Source organism: Tursiops truncatus, chromosome 11 (genome assembly GCF_011762595.2).
Source record: "Tursiops truncatus isolate mTurTru1 chromosome 11, mTurTru1.mat.Y, whole genome shotgun sequence".
Classification (NCBI taxonomy): domain Eukaryota; kingdom Metazoa; phylum Chordata; class Mammalia; order Artiodactyla; family Delphinidae; genus Tursiops; species Tursiops truncatus.
The window spans coordinates 62,879,251-62,892,797 of record NC_047044.1 but is presented as its reverse complement, the minus strand read 5'-3'; the positions used below and the strand labels follow the sequence as shown (position 1 = coordinate 62,892,797).

The 13,547-nt window shown below is 57.1% G+C and overlaps 1 protein-coding gene across 7 annotated transcripts in view; it reads right to left on the bottom strand.

Annotated features, from left to right (window-relative positions):
- FMNL3 (formin like 3) overlaps positions 1 to 13,547 on the bottom strand; it is a 55,511-nt gene that overhangs the window by 1,850 nt on the left and 40,114 nt on the right. For 2 of the 7 annotated variants that reach the window (XM_033866772.2, XM_073788703.1), the window contains exons 6-26: positions 11,572 to 11,724; positions 10,250 to 10,358; positions 9,993 to 10,069; positions 9,547 to 9,640; positions 8,375 to 8,449; positions 7,683 to 7,793; positions 7,234 to 7,383; positions 6,698 to 6,799; positions 5,428 to 5,707; positions 4,905 to 4,973; positions 4,691 to 4,815; positions 4,289 to 4,491; positions 3,041 to 3,275; positions 2,834 to 2,902; positions 2,625 to 2,705; positions 2,391 to 2,520; positions 1,595 to 1,755; positions 1,178 to 1,279; positions 732 to 824; positions 314 to 437; positions 63 to 179 (exon numbers count right to left, since the gene is read on the bottom strand). In XM_033866772.2, the coding sequence (XP_033722663.1) occupies positions 88 to 179; positions 314 to 437; positions 732 to 824; positions 1,178 to 1,279; positions 1,595 to 1,755; positions 2,391 to 2,520; positions 2,625 to 2,705; positions 2,834 to 2,902; positions 3,041 to 3,275; positions 4,289 to 4,491; positions 4,691 to 4,815; positions 4,905 to 4,973; positions 5,428 to 5,707; positions 6,698 to 6,799; positions 7,234 to 7,383; positions 7,683 to 7,793; positions 8,375 to 8,449; positions 9,547 to 9,640; positions 9,993 to 10,069; positions 10,250 to 10,358; positions 11,572 to 11,724 (2,635 nt within the window). In that variant the 3' untranslated portion in view covers positions 63 to 87. The remainder of the gene's footprint in view (positions 1 to 62; positions 180 to 313; positions 438 to 731; positions 825 to 1,177; positions 1,280 to 1,594; positions 1,756 to 2,390; positions 2,521 to 2,624; positions 2,706 to 2,833; positions 2,903 to 3,040; positions 3,276 to 4,288; positions 4,492 to 4,690; positions 4,816 to 4,904; positions 4,974 to 5,427; positions 5,708 to 6,697; positions 6,800 to 7,233; positions 7,384 to 7,682; positions 7,794 to 8,374; positions 8,450 to 9,546; positions 9,641 to 9,992; positions 10,070 to 10,249; positions 10,359 to 11,571; positions 11,725 to 13,547) is intronic. The other 5 variants (XM_033866775.2, XM_073788706.1, XM_033866774.2 and 2 more) reach the window with 4 other exon arrangements.

Here is a 13,547-nt window from a genome sequence, read left to right as displayed (position 1 = left end):
TGGGACCCAGCAGGAGTCCTGGGAGGTGGGCATGCAGAGAGGGCAACTGTGGTGCCCAGTACCTGTCAAGGGCCCCAGCCTTGGGGGTTAACAGTTTGACTCATCATGATGGGCTGCATCGCAGAAGAAGCGTGAGCCCCGCTTGGCAGTACGGGCCGTGAAAGGGACACTCTTCAGCACTGTGGCCCAGGAGAGAGACACAGTGGTCAGGCCCCATGGGGGTGGGGTAGGAGGAGGAGGGCCCAAAGGGCTATGGTTGGGGTTTGGGAGCTGGGCCCAGTGGCCAGGAACCAGGGATGGAAAAGGGCCCCACCTGTGATGATGTCCTCAATGGTACCATCCTTCCCCTCGTAAACAGGCCGGTGCTCCTTGGCCTGGCGCCGCCTCAACTCTGCAATTAGCTCCTGCTGTTGCCACTTGTTCCGCTGGGATGGGGTCTAGAGCCGAGCATTTGAAGAGAAAGGGAGTCACCGCTAACGTACCACGGGGCTGGTTCCTGCCCCGAGATGCAGTCTGAGGATGCCCTTGATTGTGCTCGCCCGCCAGCCCAGCCCCCATCATTGCCTAGGAATCCCCTCCCATAGCCCCCCTCTCCATCCCTCTGGACTCCATCATCAGGCCCTCTGGGTGGTCTGTGGGCTCCAGTTCTCCATCTCCTCTCCAGCTCTCTGCTCCACCCCCTCCTAATCCTTTGCCGTGTTTTCCAGGCCCCAGTTCTTGGTCCCACCCACCTTGGCATCCAGTTTCTTGGCTTCCTGAGCCAGCTGCTTCTCCCGCATTACCTCCTCCTGCTTCTTGCGGGCTTCATTCTCTTGTTCTGCTTCCTAAGAACCATGAAAGATGGTGTGTGTGTGTGTGTGTGTGTCAGTCACAGGGGCTGTGAGCTGTGAGGGGAGGGGCTGACACTGAGGGTGGAGAGTGGGTGTCAGTGGGACCAGCAACCCCAGGTGGCCACTCTCTGGAGGGGCACTTCCTGCCCCAAACAATGACAGGAAGGGCCTGGGCCCCCACCCTGCCCACCAGTTCACAGCTAAGAGGCCTGTGGCCAGCTTCCATCGCTCCCTCGCAGGACTCAGAGGAGGAGACGGAAAAGGCCCAAGCCTGAAGCCCAGCCCTCTCTCCCCCTACCAGTTTTCTCTCAGCCAAACTCCTCTTTAAAAGTCTCTCTTCTGCTCACCTTGTAAGAACGAATGAATCGGACAAATACTGGGAAGAATACAGAAGGAGGCGTGGTCTTGGGACTCTCACCAAAGTAGCGCACAACAGCATTGTAGGCCTCCTGGGGAGGGGGTGGGCAGAAGGGGTCAGCCTGGTGGGGAAGGAGAAGCCCGGCTCCCAGCAGGGGCAGGAGGCCCACAGGAAGCCGCAGCCCCCCACAGCTCCTGTGGGAGGGCAAAGAACTAGGGGCTCACCAAGCCCCCTAGAGTGCGTCTCCAGAGGCAGCTGCCTGCCATCCCCAGCGCCCCCTCTCCCCACGATCAGCCAGCCAGCTGCTTGACGAAAGTTCTCTGACCCAAGAACCAGAACTAAGCCCGCCAGAGGCTCACGGCACCTTGGCCCCAGCCTCTCCCACCCACCTCCACCCTGTGCTCACCTCGGCTGTCTTGGCATCGCGCTGGAGCTTGTCCAGTTTGCCTTCGTTGGTGCTAAGGAAGCTGCGCAGGACGCTGTTGTCATGTATGCTGCACTCCCGCCGAATCAGCTCCATGCCCCGGCCCAGCTCCTTCACGTCTAGCAGCACGTTCTCCAGGGACACTGTTGTCACCAGAGCCCGGGCTGAGGACTACAGCCAGCTCCAGCCCTCCCGCTCAGCATGGGCTCACTCGGTTCCTCACGCCCCCCTTCCAGAGCTACCAGCGTGGACGGAGAGGGGCAAACCAAGCTAGCCAAGCTCTCACAGGGGCAAGGAAAAGGAAAAGAGGCCGTGGGCTCATGACCCCCGAAGGTAGCAAGGGAAGGTGAGCCGCAGACTGCTGGGCTCCAAAACAGAGCTGCCCCAGGCCTGCCCCAGTTTCACGAGGGGGGCAAAAATAACAGCCACCCTATGTCTGTGGGGGGCTTTATGGGTTTTCTAAGCACTTCCCATACATCACAGAGACACAGGCTCTGGGGCCAGCTTGGGGGAGTTGGCAGTGAAGAGCCACCGCTGCCCTTCCCTTCCAGCTCCCACAGCACCCAAGTGGAAAGGGCTGGGTGGGGCCTGGTGCCTGTAGGAAGGCTCCCTCTGGGGTGGCCCCTGCCCATGGCCCCAGCGGAAAACTTTGAACTGGTCAGAAAAAAGAAAACAAAAGCAAGAAAGAAAGGCACCCAAGTGCTCCCCCTCCTCATAGCTTCCAGGGATTGTCCTGAGCTGGACGCGAGGCAGGCTCCCTGGGCCAGGCTCCCCTCACCTGCCGCAGCTTTCTCCACAAAGTGCAGCTCATGCCAGAAGTTAGCCAGGTCTGGGTATTTCTCCTTTACTGTCAGGGCGATGAAATGCAGCAGTGTCATCTTCCTGTCAGTGGACTTGGTGTCCAGCAGCTGGTAGAGGGGGACAGCGGTCAGTGCAAGAGGGCTGAACACCCTGGCGCCCCAGCCGCTGCCCCATCCAGCTTCCTGGCCGCTTGCTGTCCCCACCATCTCACCAGATCCAGGCTCTGGAGCTTGAAGCCATACACAGCTCCCCGCTTGCTGCTGTTCATGTAGTTCCCCAGGGCAAGTATGATCTGTCCAAAGGAGGCACGGGAAGAACTCAGGGCAAGACCCGAGGGCTCCTTCCTCCTCTCTCTATAGCGCCAGGCCCCCACCCAGGACCCGGGAAGCCCCGGCACCTCCATCCCCAACCTCTCCCCACCTCCAACATCTGCTTCAGCTTCTGCGAGGACTTGACGGAGGCAGAGGCTGCAATGATGGCGTTGAGTTGCTGGAAGGCAAGATGAATAGCTGAGTGACCCCATGCCGGGATGCGGCAAAGTCAGGGAGGGGCTGGCAGGGGAGGGGACTAGCAGGTAAAGGGCGGAGGGGCGGCCGCAGACAACCATGATACAGGTGGGGGCCGTACCGGCGTGAGCATCTGCAGGTTGTCCTGGAAGTTGCCCAGGAAGGCCATGCCAGCCATTCGCTGGGTCAGCCGCTCCACCTTGCTGAAGAGCAGCATGAAGCGGTCCTCGGCCGCCAGCTCCTCCAGGGGCTGCCGCTCCCGCTCGTATTGCCGCAGCAGCTTCACCTCAGCCTCTGTGGGCAGGAAGCGCATCAGGCACTCCACGAAGTCCACGGGTAGTGTCTGGAGGTCAAACCTGTGTAGGAGGGAGGGACCACCTCAGGTCTTGCCTTTGCCCACATTATCTGTCATCCCTTCATTTTCCAGCTCCTACAAGGACGGAGGGTGGGGTCTTGAGCACCACACAGCCAGAGGCAGAGGACTCACTGTCTCACCTCCAGTAACTCCAGGGCTGGTGTTACTCAGCACCAGTAGCAATCCTAGGGTCACATTCCATGCCCTGTTTAAGAACCCTTCAACGTCTTCCCTCTGCAACTAGGGAGAAGTCTTAACACCCGGACGTGGCTTACGAGGCCCAGCCTGCAAGACTTCTGCTCGCCTCTCTACTCTGTCTCTCCTACTCCCCTCCTTACACTAAAGCCAGAGTCAATTTTCAGTACTCAGGGCACCATGCCTCTCCCTCCAGGCCCTGACCTGGAGTTCATATACATCCTTCAGGTTGCAAGTGAGACATCACCTCCTCCAGGAAGCCTTCCCTGATCACCAAGCTCAGCTACCTAGCCCTCCCTGTTCTCCCAAAGCTGCCTGTACCTCCACTACCTTGGTGTTGTCACCCAGTGTTACTGGACTGTTCCCATTAGACTGGGAGCTCCTTTTTTTTTCTTTTTTTTTTTTTGCGGTACGCGGGCCTCTCACTGTTGTGGCCTCTCCCGTTGCGGAGCACAGGCTCTGGACGCGCAGGCTCAGCGGCCATGGCTCACGGGCCCAGCTGCTCCGCGGCATGTGGGATCTTCCCGGACCAGGGCACGAACCCGTGTCCCCTGCATCGGCAGGCGGACTCTCAACCACTGCGCCACCAGGGAAGCCCTAGGCTAGGAGCTCCTTGAATGAAGGTCCGGGCTGACTCCCCAGCACCTCACACAGTGCCTGGCACACAGCACAGATGCAGTAAATTCTGGCCAAGCCACTGGATGACTGAGGGAGTTCTGTCAATGCCCTGGAATCCAGGGAAGGCTAGGATCCTAGGTGGAGATCCTAGGTGGGTTACCAACTAGCTGGGGACCAGGGCAAGGTCAGTGGGAGCCTCACGTGTGGATGGCCCTGCAGATCTCCTCAGCTGAGCGGCCAGCCTTGCGGAGGGTGATGGCCAGGTTCTTGGCACGATTGGCTTCCAGCAGGGTCACCTTGCTGGCAGCCTTTTGTGCTGTCTTGTTCTTGGAGCAGATGAGGTCAAGGGCAGGGCCCTGGGCTTTTGTCTTGAACAGTTCTTCAAACTTGTCCAGATCCAGGTCCTGGCAGGAGTTGATGAGAAGGGAAAATGCTGTGGCCTCATCCTACAAGAGGACCCGCTGGCAGCACACCAGCATCAGCTCAGCTCTGGTACATGGAGGGCTGAGTCTGAGGGCTCTTCCAAAGCCAAGAGATCTACCTTAAAGGGCAACCTGGGCCCCAGCTCCCAACCCCAGCCCTGAGGGCCCCAGGCCCTGCTACCTCCAAGATCTTCTCATCATCAAGTTCGCTAAAGACAGTGCCGCTGATCTGGTTGGGTTTCAGTGCTGTCCAGTTGAAGACAGGCAGCCGGAACTTGGTCTTGATGGGTTTCTTAATGCGAATGGCTAATTTGGAAGGAGGATCAGTGAGGCAGGAGCCAAGGACACACTCCCTCGGTCCCACTAGCCCTGCCCAGAGCCCTCGGGACACTCACCTGACAGGCCTACTGTCAACACCACAGAGGGAGCAGCGCCGGGGAGAGGTGGGGCTGGGGGACACTTGTCTGGGAAAAGAAGAAATAGCACAGTGACCCAGGGGCCAAGAGACTCCCCTCTGTCCGCCCTACCTGTCCTTAAAGACTACCAGGGAAGGAGGCTGCATGAACTCCCTGCCCAAGTGGCTCCCAGGGGTCCTAACTGACGGGGCAGGTCGTGCGGTCTCTGACCCACTCTCCCCTGCTTTGGTCTAAGCCCTCTCCTTGGAGGTCTTCAGAGGAATCGGGAGCAGCATCTTTACGCTCCTTAAAACAGATCCACGTCTGCTCATAGACATCCCTTCCCTAGTAATCTGAGCCTCCCTCAGATTCTAACCCTCCCTCAGCCTCTCCCACCTGACTTTACATCCTTCCAGCCACATCCCCAGTTTCTCCCTGTGGAGATGCTGCTGACTGGGCCTTTGGTCTGGCCCCACAATAAGGCTGCACCTCTTGCCTTTTACCAGGTAAGGGTCCTGCTTACCTGGTAACGGGGGAGGTGGAGGGGGCAAGGGAGGAGCCGGCGGCGGAGGCAGAGGTAGGGCCTCCTCGGGGGGCGGGGCCGGAACCAGGAGGTCCAGGTCGGAGGGGGGCATGCCCTCATTCAGTTCCTCAGGGCCTACCCGGGCCAGGGCCTCGCTGCCCACTGACTCTAGGTCCCGGGCGGTGGGCTCCAAGTGGCATCGGCGCTGGAAGGCCTCCTCCTTCTCTTTAATGAGCCGCCGCAGGGTGTGTACCTGGTGGCTCGTGTTCTCGTAAGTCTCCTATTGGGCAGACAGCACCATTAAGAAAAGAGCACCTGAAAGCGCAGCAGGCGATGCTCCTGGGAGTGAGACTTCCTACCCAAGGGTCTCCAGGAGGGTACTCAGAGGCAGAGAGCGGCAGAAACCCACGGAAAACTGGAATGCAGCAGAACAAAAGAGGGGGGCGGAAGAGCAAGCCTGCTTGGCTGGCGCCCTGCAGTGTCCTTCCTCACTGCTCCAGCCCAGTCTCCCTGGCCCTCAAGGCCCAGGTAGAAGGCTGCCCTTGTGAAACTCTCCTTAACCCACCAGCAGCCTGCTATGGCAGTCTCAGCCCTCTGTGCCTCAGTCCTGCTCTCATTCCATTTGGTTTGTACAGTCGCTCAATTGGAAGCCCCCTACAGACAAGACCCTGCCTTAGCCACCTCTGTATCCTCCATACTCCCGACTCAGCGCTTCAGACTCTTAGCAGGGGCTTGGCAGGTATGTACTGAGCTCAACAGAGCCAGCGTAATTGTATTCCTGTGGAAGAAGAGATGGGTTGGGGCATGATTTTATAACTAACAAAAAGTTAGGTGAGGGACAGAGAAGACACCGAAATGTGAGGAGGCCCTGCTCTCCAATCTGGAATACCTGGTAGATATCCTGATAAACAGCCCCAAGTACCTGGGCTATTCTGAGCCTGTTCATTGCGCTGGGCTGGGGAAGCACGTGGAGGTGCAGGTGAGGGAGAAGCAAGGGGGGTGGGCTGGCAGGAGGAGACAGGGGCTCCAGAGGTGCCCCACCTGCTCCCACCCTCCTGTGTGTGTGTCTGGCCCACTCTGGCTCCAGCTTCCCTCTCCAGCTAAAACATGGGGTGAAATCATCAGCCCACCCTCATTCGAGTGCCTCAGGAGTGAATTAATATCTGGATGCTCGAGGACTTGACATGACTGACATGGAACGAAAAGCAAGCTCCCCAGGCCCCAGCACCCAGTACCAGTCAGGGGCTCCCTTCCCCACATAACCTGGTACCTTGATGCTCTCGAGTTCCTTCTCCCGCTGCAGCAGCTGCTTCTCTAGCTCTGCCACACGCATCATGTTCTCATTCTCTAGGTCCAGAAGCTTCTCTGTGAGCTGCAGGATGAAAAGGGCAGGTTTGGGGATGGCCCTAAAGTCTGGGCACTCAGCACAGTCTGAACCCCAGTCAGGACCCAGGCCCGACCCCTCCACCCAGGGCCCCAAAGGCAGCTTGGCCCAGTGGCTTCCCTAGGTCACTCCTGTGAGCCCAGGGTCTGAGACCACATGAAATAGTGCAAGACAAATGGCCACATCTGCCTCTCTCGAGCCTGAGGCCACCTCACACCCAGTCCTGAGGTCAATGTGTGTTCCACCGCGGATGAACTAGTGTCTCAGCCAGAGCGTGCGCTAGAGAGCCCCAGTGGATTCTGAGGCTTCCCTGAGGCTCAATCGGGAGGTAAGCAGGTCAGCTCAGGATTCCTGGGACTCAGATGTCCCCACTCTCTCCCCACCCTCAACAGTGGTTCTGGCAGCAAAGGAGGACCACCTACATGGGACACATGCTCCTCCAGCTCTTCCACCTTCTCCAGGGCCACATTCTTGGTCTCAGCATCCTCCAGCAAACCCCCCACATCAAACACGTTGTCCAGGTATGCCTGGATCTGCACCTGCAGCTTCTCGCTCTCTGTGTGCCTTGACTTCTGGGGGAAAGCAGAGAGAGTAGCAGTTGGGGGAGCCTCCTCATCAGCCTCCATGACCCCTTCCCAGAGCCTAGGACCCAGGGAGCTCCTACTGTAGCCGTGTCAGATTCTCGCCCTGCGGAGCTGACTGACTGAGGAGCCCTCTGCGCAAAGGCCAGAGTCCCAGGTCACAGAAGACAGGCAGGGTGCCAGGAGCATCCGTGACTAGGCTCTTGTAAAAGAAAAACTCCTCGTGATACAGCTAAGCTGGTCCTCTTCCCCGAAGCGCCTCATCCCGTGAGGACTCCAGCCCAGCTCACCTGCAGGAACTCCTCCAGCCCCAGCTTTGTAAACTCATACTGCAGGTGGACCCGGAAGTTCATGTCCTCCACCGAGTGCACCACGATGTTGATAAACTGCATGCAGGCCACCTGGGGAAGGAGCAGCCCAGAGGGGCAGAGAGAGCCGAGACACGGAGGGGAGGCGGCTGTTAGAGCCAGCATCATCAGGCGGATCATCAAAAGGAGTAAAAAAGGTACGTCTTTCAGGGAGCAATAAGAGAATTTTAACTTAGAAAACGTCGAACTTAATATTCATTTTACGAAGACAAGTAAATTACATGAGAAATAAGTGTACATGAAGATTTGGCGGATTTCCTTTGCACACCAGCAGGTATTCCTTGAGACAACCCTACTAGCTGTATACCCTAGACTGAAGGGAAGTGAGGAGAACTGAGGAGAAGCTGGGGAAGAGGAAAGCAGCTCACAAAGGGTCCAAATCAGGGACAGTGCGGCCACACAAAGCGGCAAAGGAGGAGACCCAAGACAGAAATTGTCCTGGAGTTTCTAAAAGCTTTCTGGGGTGAGTGAGTGAGTGGATGAGGAGCGTTTGCTGAGAAGAGAACCACTCTGGGTCCTACACAGAACGTCAGAGTACGCTGTCGGCTCAGCCCCGTTCTCAAGGAGTGGGCGGCCCTGCTGGGCATGCACCTGACCCAGGACCAGCTCCTCACCATGAAGTCGATGTTGCTGTCCTCATTCCGGAAATACTCCATCAGCTTCTCAAAGCGGTGCAACTCCTTGCATACCTGAACAAGCAAACTTTCTCAGTAACAGGATCTGTCCCATGCAGAACCCAAGCCCCTGAGCCCTGGTTCCCAGGAACATCCAGCAAAGGGACTGGTACAGACCAAGTGTAACCACAATTCTTTCTATGTAACGGGTCACTTGGGACATGATAGAAGAAAGCCTGGGACATGGCATCTGCTCTGGGTCCCTGAGGGAGCTCAGTAAAGCGTGTGCCCTTAGTCTGGGCTCTGGGTGCCTCTGAGTGTAGGCCAAGAAGAAACACAGGGGCCTGGTGTTGCCGAGCTATTGAAGGAAAGAGGGAGGGTGGAGGAAGGTTGGAGGCCATGGCTGAGGCAGGAGGCTGAAGTCCTAGTGGGGACGCAGGAGAGAGGCCTGGGTGCAGGAAAGCCTCTGTGCTGAGAGGGGTCCAGAGACTCCTCTGAGCCTCTGGCTTCAAGGAGGAAAAGCCATTTCCTGGCTTGAACAATGGATGCTAGGGAAGAGGTCCAAAAAGGAGGAAGAGGTGGGACCAGCAGCTGCAGCTGTATGCCGAGGAATCCTATGTTCAAGCAGATGGGGGTTTCAAAGCCAGGCCAAGTCTGGGGAATTCCAAGTAGGAGCTCCCTCTCCCCTCACCAATGACAGCCAACACCCCAGGAGGATCCCTGCTTGCCTTCTCCTCCCACTACAAATATCACTGCCTCGGGTTCTACCAGTGGGTTCACTGCCTCAGAACGGCCTGGGGAGCCTGTTAACGCACAGATGGCCAGGCCTCCCAGGGGCCTGTGCATTTAACACACGCTCTTCAGGTATTCTGCTGCACAGCAGGTTAGAACTGCTGGACTATAGCCCTCAAGTGAGGGCATCCTTCGCTGGCCAGTCAGGAGCTTTCCCGGCACAAGATCTAGTAAGAATGAAGTTTTGGTTTTGGTTTAAAAAAGCAGGAGGCAGAATACCTAGCTAAAAGCACTAGGCTGTTAAAATCCCTAGGATGTGTGAGATCACAGGAAAGGGCGCTTACCTACCTGGCTCACACCTCCTCCCCGCCAAAAACACACACACACACATACACACACACGCACGCACGCACGCACACACATGGGTATAGGAAACTGACCTCTTTGAAATTGTCAAAGGCAGCAAGAATGATTTCGTGACCTCCCCGTACCAAACACACGGCTGCCAGGAGCTCTAAGACAAGTGCTTTGGTCCTAAGGGGTGGAGAATGAAGATTAACACCCTAGCCCCTGACCCTGGCCACCACACAGCTCGCTTCCACAACTGGGTGAGTCCTTTCAAGAGAGTAGAGACAGCCTCGGTGGTGAGGGAGAGGGTGGGTTTGGGAAAGAAGGCAGGGGAAGGCAGGCTTTCTCCCTCCCTAAGCTGTGTAGACCAGAGGAGAGCAGAACACTCCTCCTCCAGCAGAGGTGAGGGGCCAAACCAAGGCGCTGACCTAAGCCGCAGGACCCGAGGCCAGGCGGGACTTCTTGGCAGGGACAAGTGCAGCCCAGTTCTCCAGAGTCCTGGGCAGAGCGGGGAGGAAAGGGGAGGGAAGGAACTCACCTTGGATTCTTGTTGTTGAGGCTGAGCGCAATCTCATTGACAGCGTGAGGGTGGGACATGACCAGGTTGAATCCATACTGTAGCAAAGGGAAAGGACAGGAGGAGGGGAGACCATGACGGTGGGGAAGACAGATCCCAGCCGGAGCTCCCTGACTGCAGGCCCAACAGCAAACCTGTCTTTTACAAGCTAGTGCCTTCCTAGCTCTCCTGGTGCGGGAGATGAGGCAGAGCACCCGTGGCTAGTGCTGTCGCCTTACCTGATAGTTCATGATGGCTCTGAGACAAAGGATACAGACGTGGACGTCATCCTTCTGGCTCACCAGGCGGGAGTTCTTCAGCGCCCTGCGCCCAGGGAGAGTGCTATACCTGGGGGAGAGGGGCTGCTGGTGAAGGGTCTAGAAGCACTTGCCATCACCCAGACAGCAGGCTGCCCCTCAGCAGCAGAAGAAAAGGGGGATGGAGGACTTTGCACCAGCAGCCCAGAGAGATGCAGGGGGTGCAGGTGCAGGGGGCAGGGCACTCCACTGTTTTCACCTCCCTGGAACAGGTCTTTGTCAGTTAACTATCCAGGATCCCAGCATTACAACCAGTGCCCAAACCATCCTAAGCCCAGACGTCCTCCAAAATACAACACGAGGTGTGTAGGCCTTCCTAGACCTCAAGATGGGTCCAGGAGACATTCATTTGAGGCATCCTTCCTCTTCCTTCTAGTCACTGCATCTTCAACACATTCCCTGGGGCAGGGGCATCTTAGCTCCCATCCCACATCTATGTCCTAGAAAAGACAGAGCAGACCCCAAAGGCTATAGAAGGGCTAGGGACTATATCTGACTTTGCCCCTAGTGATGTTTCATGGAAAAAACAGGAAACACAAGTGGTATCTGCTCGTGCATGACTAGAATGGGCAAAACCCAAAGAAGACTGGGAGAAAAGCATGGCTGAGAGACAGAGGCCATGGAAAGGGCCATAGGACCCAAAGGAAAGCCTCCCTCTGTAGGAGGGCTCTCAGAAATCATCCGGTCCGTCCACCTGCCTCCGGGCAGGATGGCTCTTCAGATACCACAGACAAATGAACACGCTGCAGCCTTGGAGGGAAAAAAAAGGCCTAAAGGAAGAAGTGAAGGGAAGGTGAGCACAGCAGGTTGGGTGGGAGCTGGTCTTCGGGCAGCCGATGGGGCTGCGTGCAGAGCAGAGGGAAACAGACATGAGGGCAGGTGCTGGACCAGCTGGTGAAGACTAAGGAGCTGGGTGAGGACCAGCCCTGCCCAGAGGCCTGGAGGAACGGCAGAGTGAGAATGATGAACGGAGGGGCCCCCAGAGACGGGGAGAGGAGAGGGGAGGGCTGGAACCCCAGATGGGGTGGGCACAGCCGAGGGTGACGTACTTACCCAGGACAGATCGCTGGGCAGAGTCAAGGAGACAGAGAGGACAGACCAGAGACAGACTGGCAGGCAGAGGGCAAGAGAGCTGAGCCTGGAAGCAAGAGTGAAGGGAGGAGCATGAGCACTCACCGCTGTCACCCAAGACCTGGACGGGGACGAGGGTGGGAGGCAGGCGGGCAGAGCGAGAGCACACATACCGGAGCACAGACTGGCGCGCAGAGCGAGCGAGGCTGTTGGTGAAGGGGGCTGACAGGGCGCTGGGTGGCTGCAGGTCCTCGATGGACCTGCTCCAGGACCGGAGCTTGTCAAATGCACCATCGTCACCACTCTCCAGAGCCTCAAAGTCAAACCTGGAGCAGGAAAGGACACAAGCGCACACACAGGAGAAATTCAGTGCCAAGCCGCCTGGCGAGCCCACCCCCGCCCTTTAGACGTCTAGGGCAACAAGAAGCAAGGGCAGCAGAAGAGAAAGCGGAATTGGGCAGCAGAGACCCAACCCTGGTCAGGAGGGCCGAGGAGGGCAGAGTAGTCACCGGCAGCAACCAGGAGGGGGATCTGAGGAGATGCGGGTGCTGACTGAGGCCAGCCGCTGCCCCCCACTGGCCTCCAGGAGTCACCTCCCCATGGGCCCGAAGAGACGCGGGGAGCTGGCAGACTTTCTGCACTCCCAGCCATAGAGGGGACATCTCAGAGAAGCTGCCGCTCCCCTCGGAGAATCTGCCCTCTAGAGCAGTGGTGGGGAACAGGCCAACTGAAGGGATTACTAGGGGGCAAACGGCAGCAGCCAAAGGGGCCTCTCAGTGCCCTGAGGGTGGGGCCCAGGTGGCTCTGGACTAGGTTCACGAGGCCAGGTCTGAGTGGAAGGGAATGGGGGTCCCGAGAAACCCAGACTGGGACAGGCCTCTGTGTTCAGGAAAAGCACCATGGTCTCATCCTAGCACTGGGTTTTAATGACCGGGTTTTCTTTCCAGCCTCTACTTGAGGCTTCTGGGTTTTTCTGGTTTAGAGGCTCCTTGGGCTTCAGCTTCCCTCGGGGAAGAAATCACAGGTCGAGGGTGTGAACCGGGGTCCTTAGTCCCCACAGGAGTTGGGATGGTTTCTACGTCACTTCCTGCTTCTGGGACCAGGCATCTCCCACCACCAGCAGTTTGGGAGCGTAGCCAGGGCAAGAAGGACAGCTCAAGATCACAAACCCACAAGGCCTTCTCCTTTACATATCCCCACATCGGGATCTACCCCCTCTGAGAAACAAGCCCCACTCCTCTTTCCTGTCCTCTTCCCCCAGTAGGTCACCCAGGACTCAGCAAGCATTTCCTACAGGCTCTTCCCGCAAGGCCTTCTGCTCAGACACGCACAGCCCCAGGGTCAAAGGCACAGAGGCCGAGGCTCTCTGAAATAGGAAGCGGTATCTGCAGATGCCTGAGTGTTCCCAAGGAAGCAGGAGCAGACTTCAGGACCCTGACCATCAGATGCTTAACGGGGCTCTCAAGCAGACATCAGAGGAGTCTCCCGGACAGGGAAGCCACTTGCCAGTGGTTTCCCTCCGTGAATAATAGTATTCCCCAGAGCTGGGATGTGCAGTTTACAAATAAGTGCCTTCACTCAAACTCTATTTGGCTTCGCTCTTTTCCCCTCAACCCTTCCCAAAACACACACTCTTACCTCACCTGCTCCGAGTCTTTCTTTTAAAAACACAGTCAAAGGTACTGCTGTGGACACTACAATACTGAGGTTCCAGTGTATTTTGGTTTCAAGCAGCTGGAATTTGTTTGCTTTTGAAGCAAGATATGCTTATTTGGAAAAATAATCTACATCTTTTTCTATAAAAGCTCTGAATTTAAAAAAAATCGCTTCAGCAAATGTTTTTCATTTCTTTCTATAAAAAGAGTGAGTTTCTTTTAAGGGATAGGAGGATCATGAGCCTTGACTTCTGTAGGGACGGGAATGGGGAGTGGGCCACTCTTGGTTTTAACAGGCGACGACCTGCAAAAAATGACAAAGGCCAAACCTAGGAGAGGCATTAGTTTGAAACCCTAAGGAGATGAGGGTGAAAACCTGCTGAGGAAGGAGAACAGCCCAGGGGCAAGGACAGTAGCAAGGAAAGTGGAAGTCGAGGTTGGGGCTGAGTCCCAGAACTGAGGAGTTCCCCAGGACACGGGACTTTCAGCGCAAA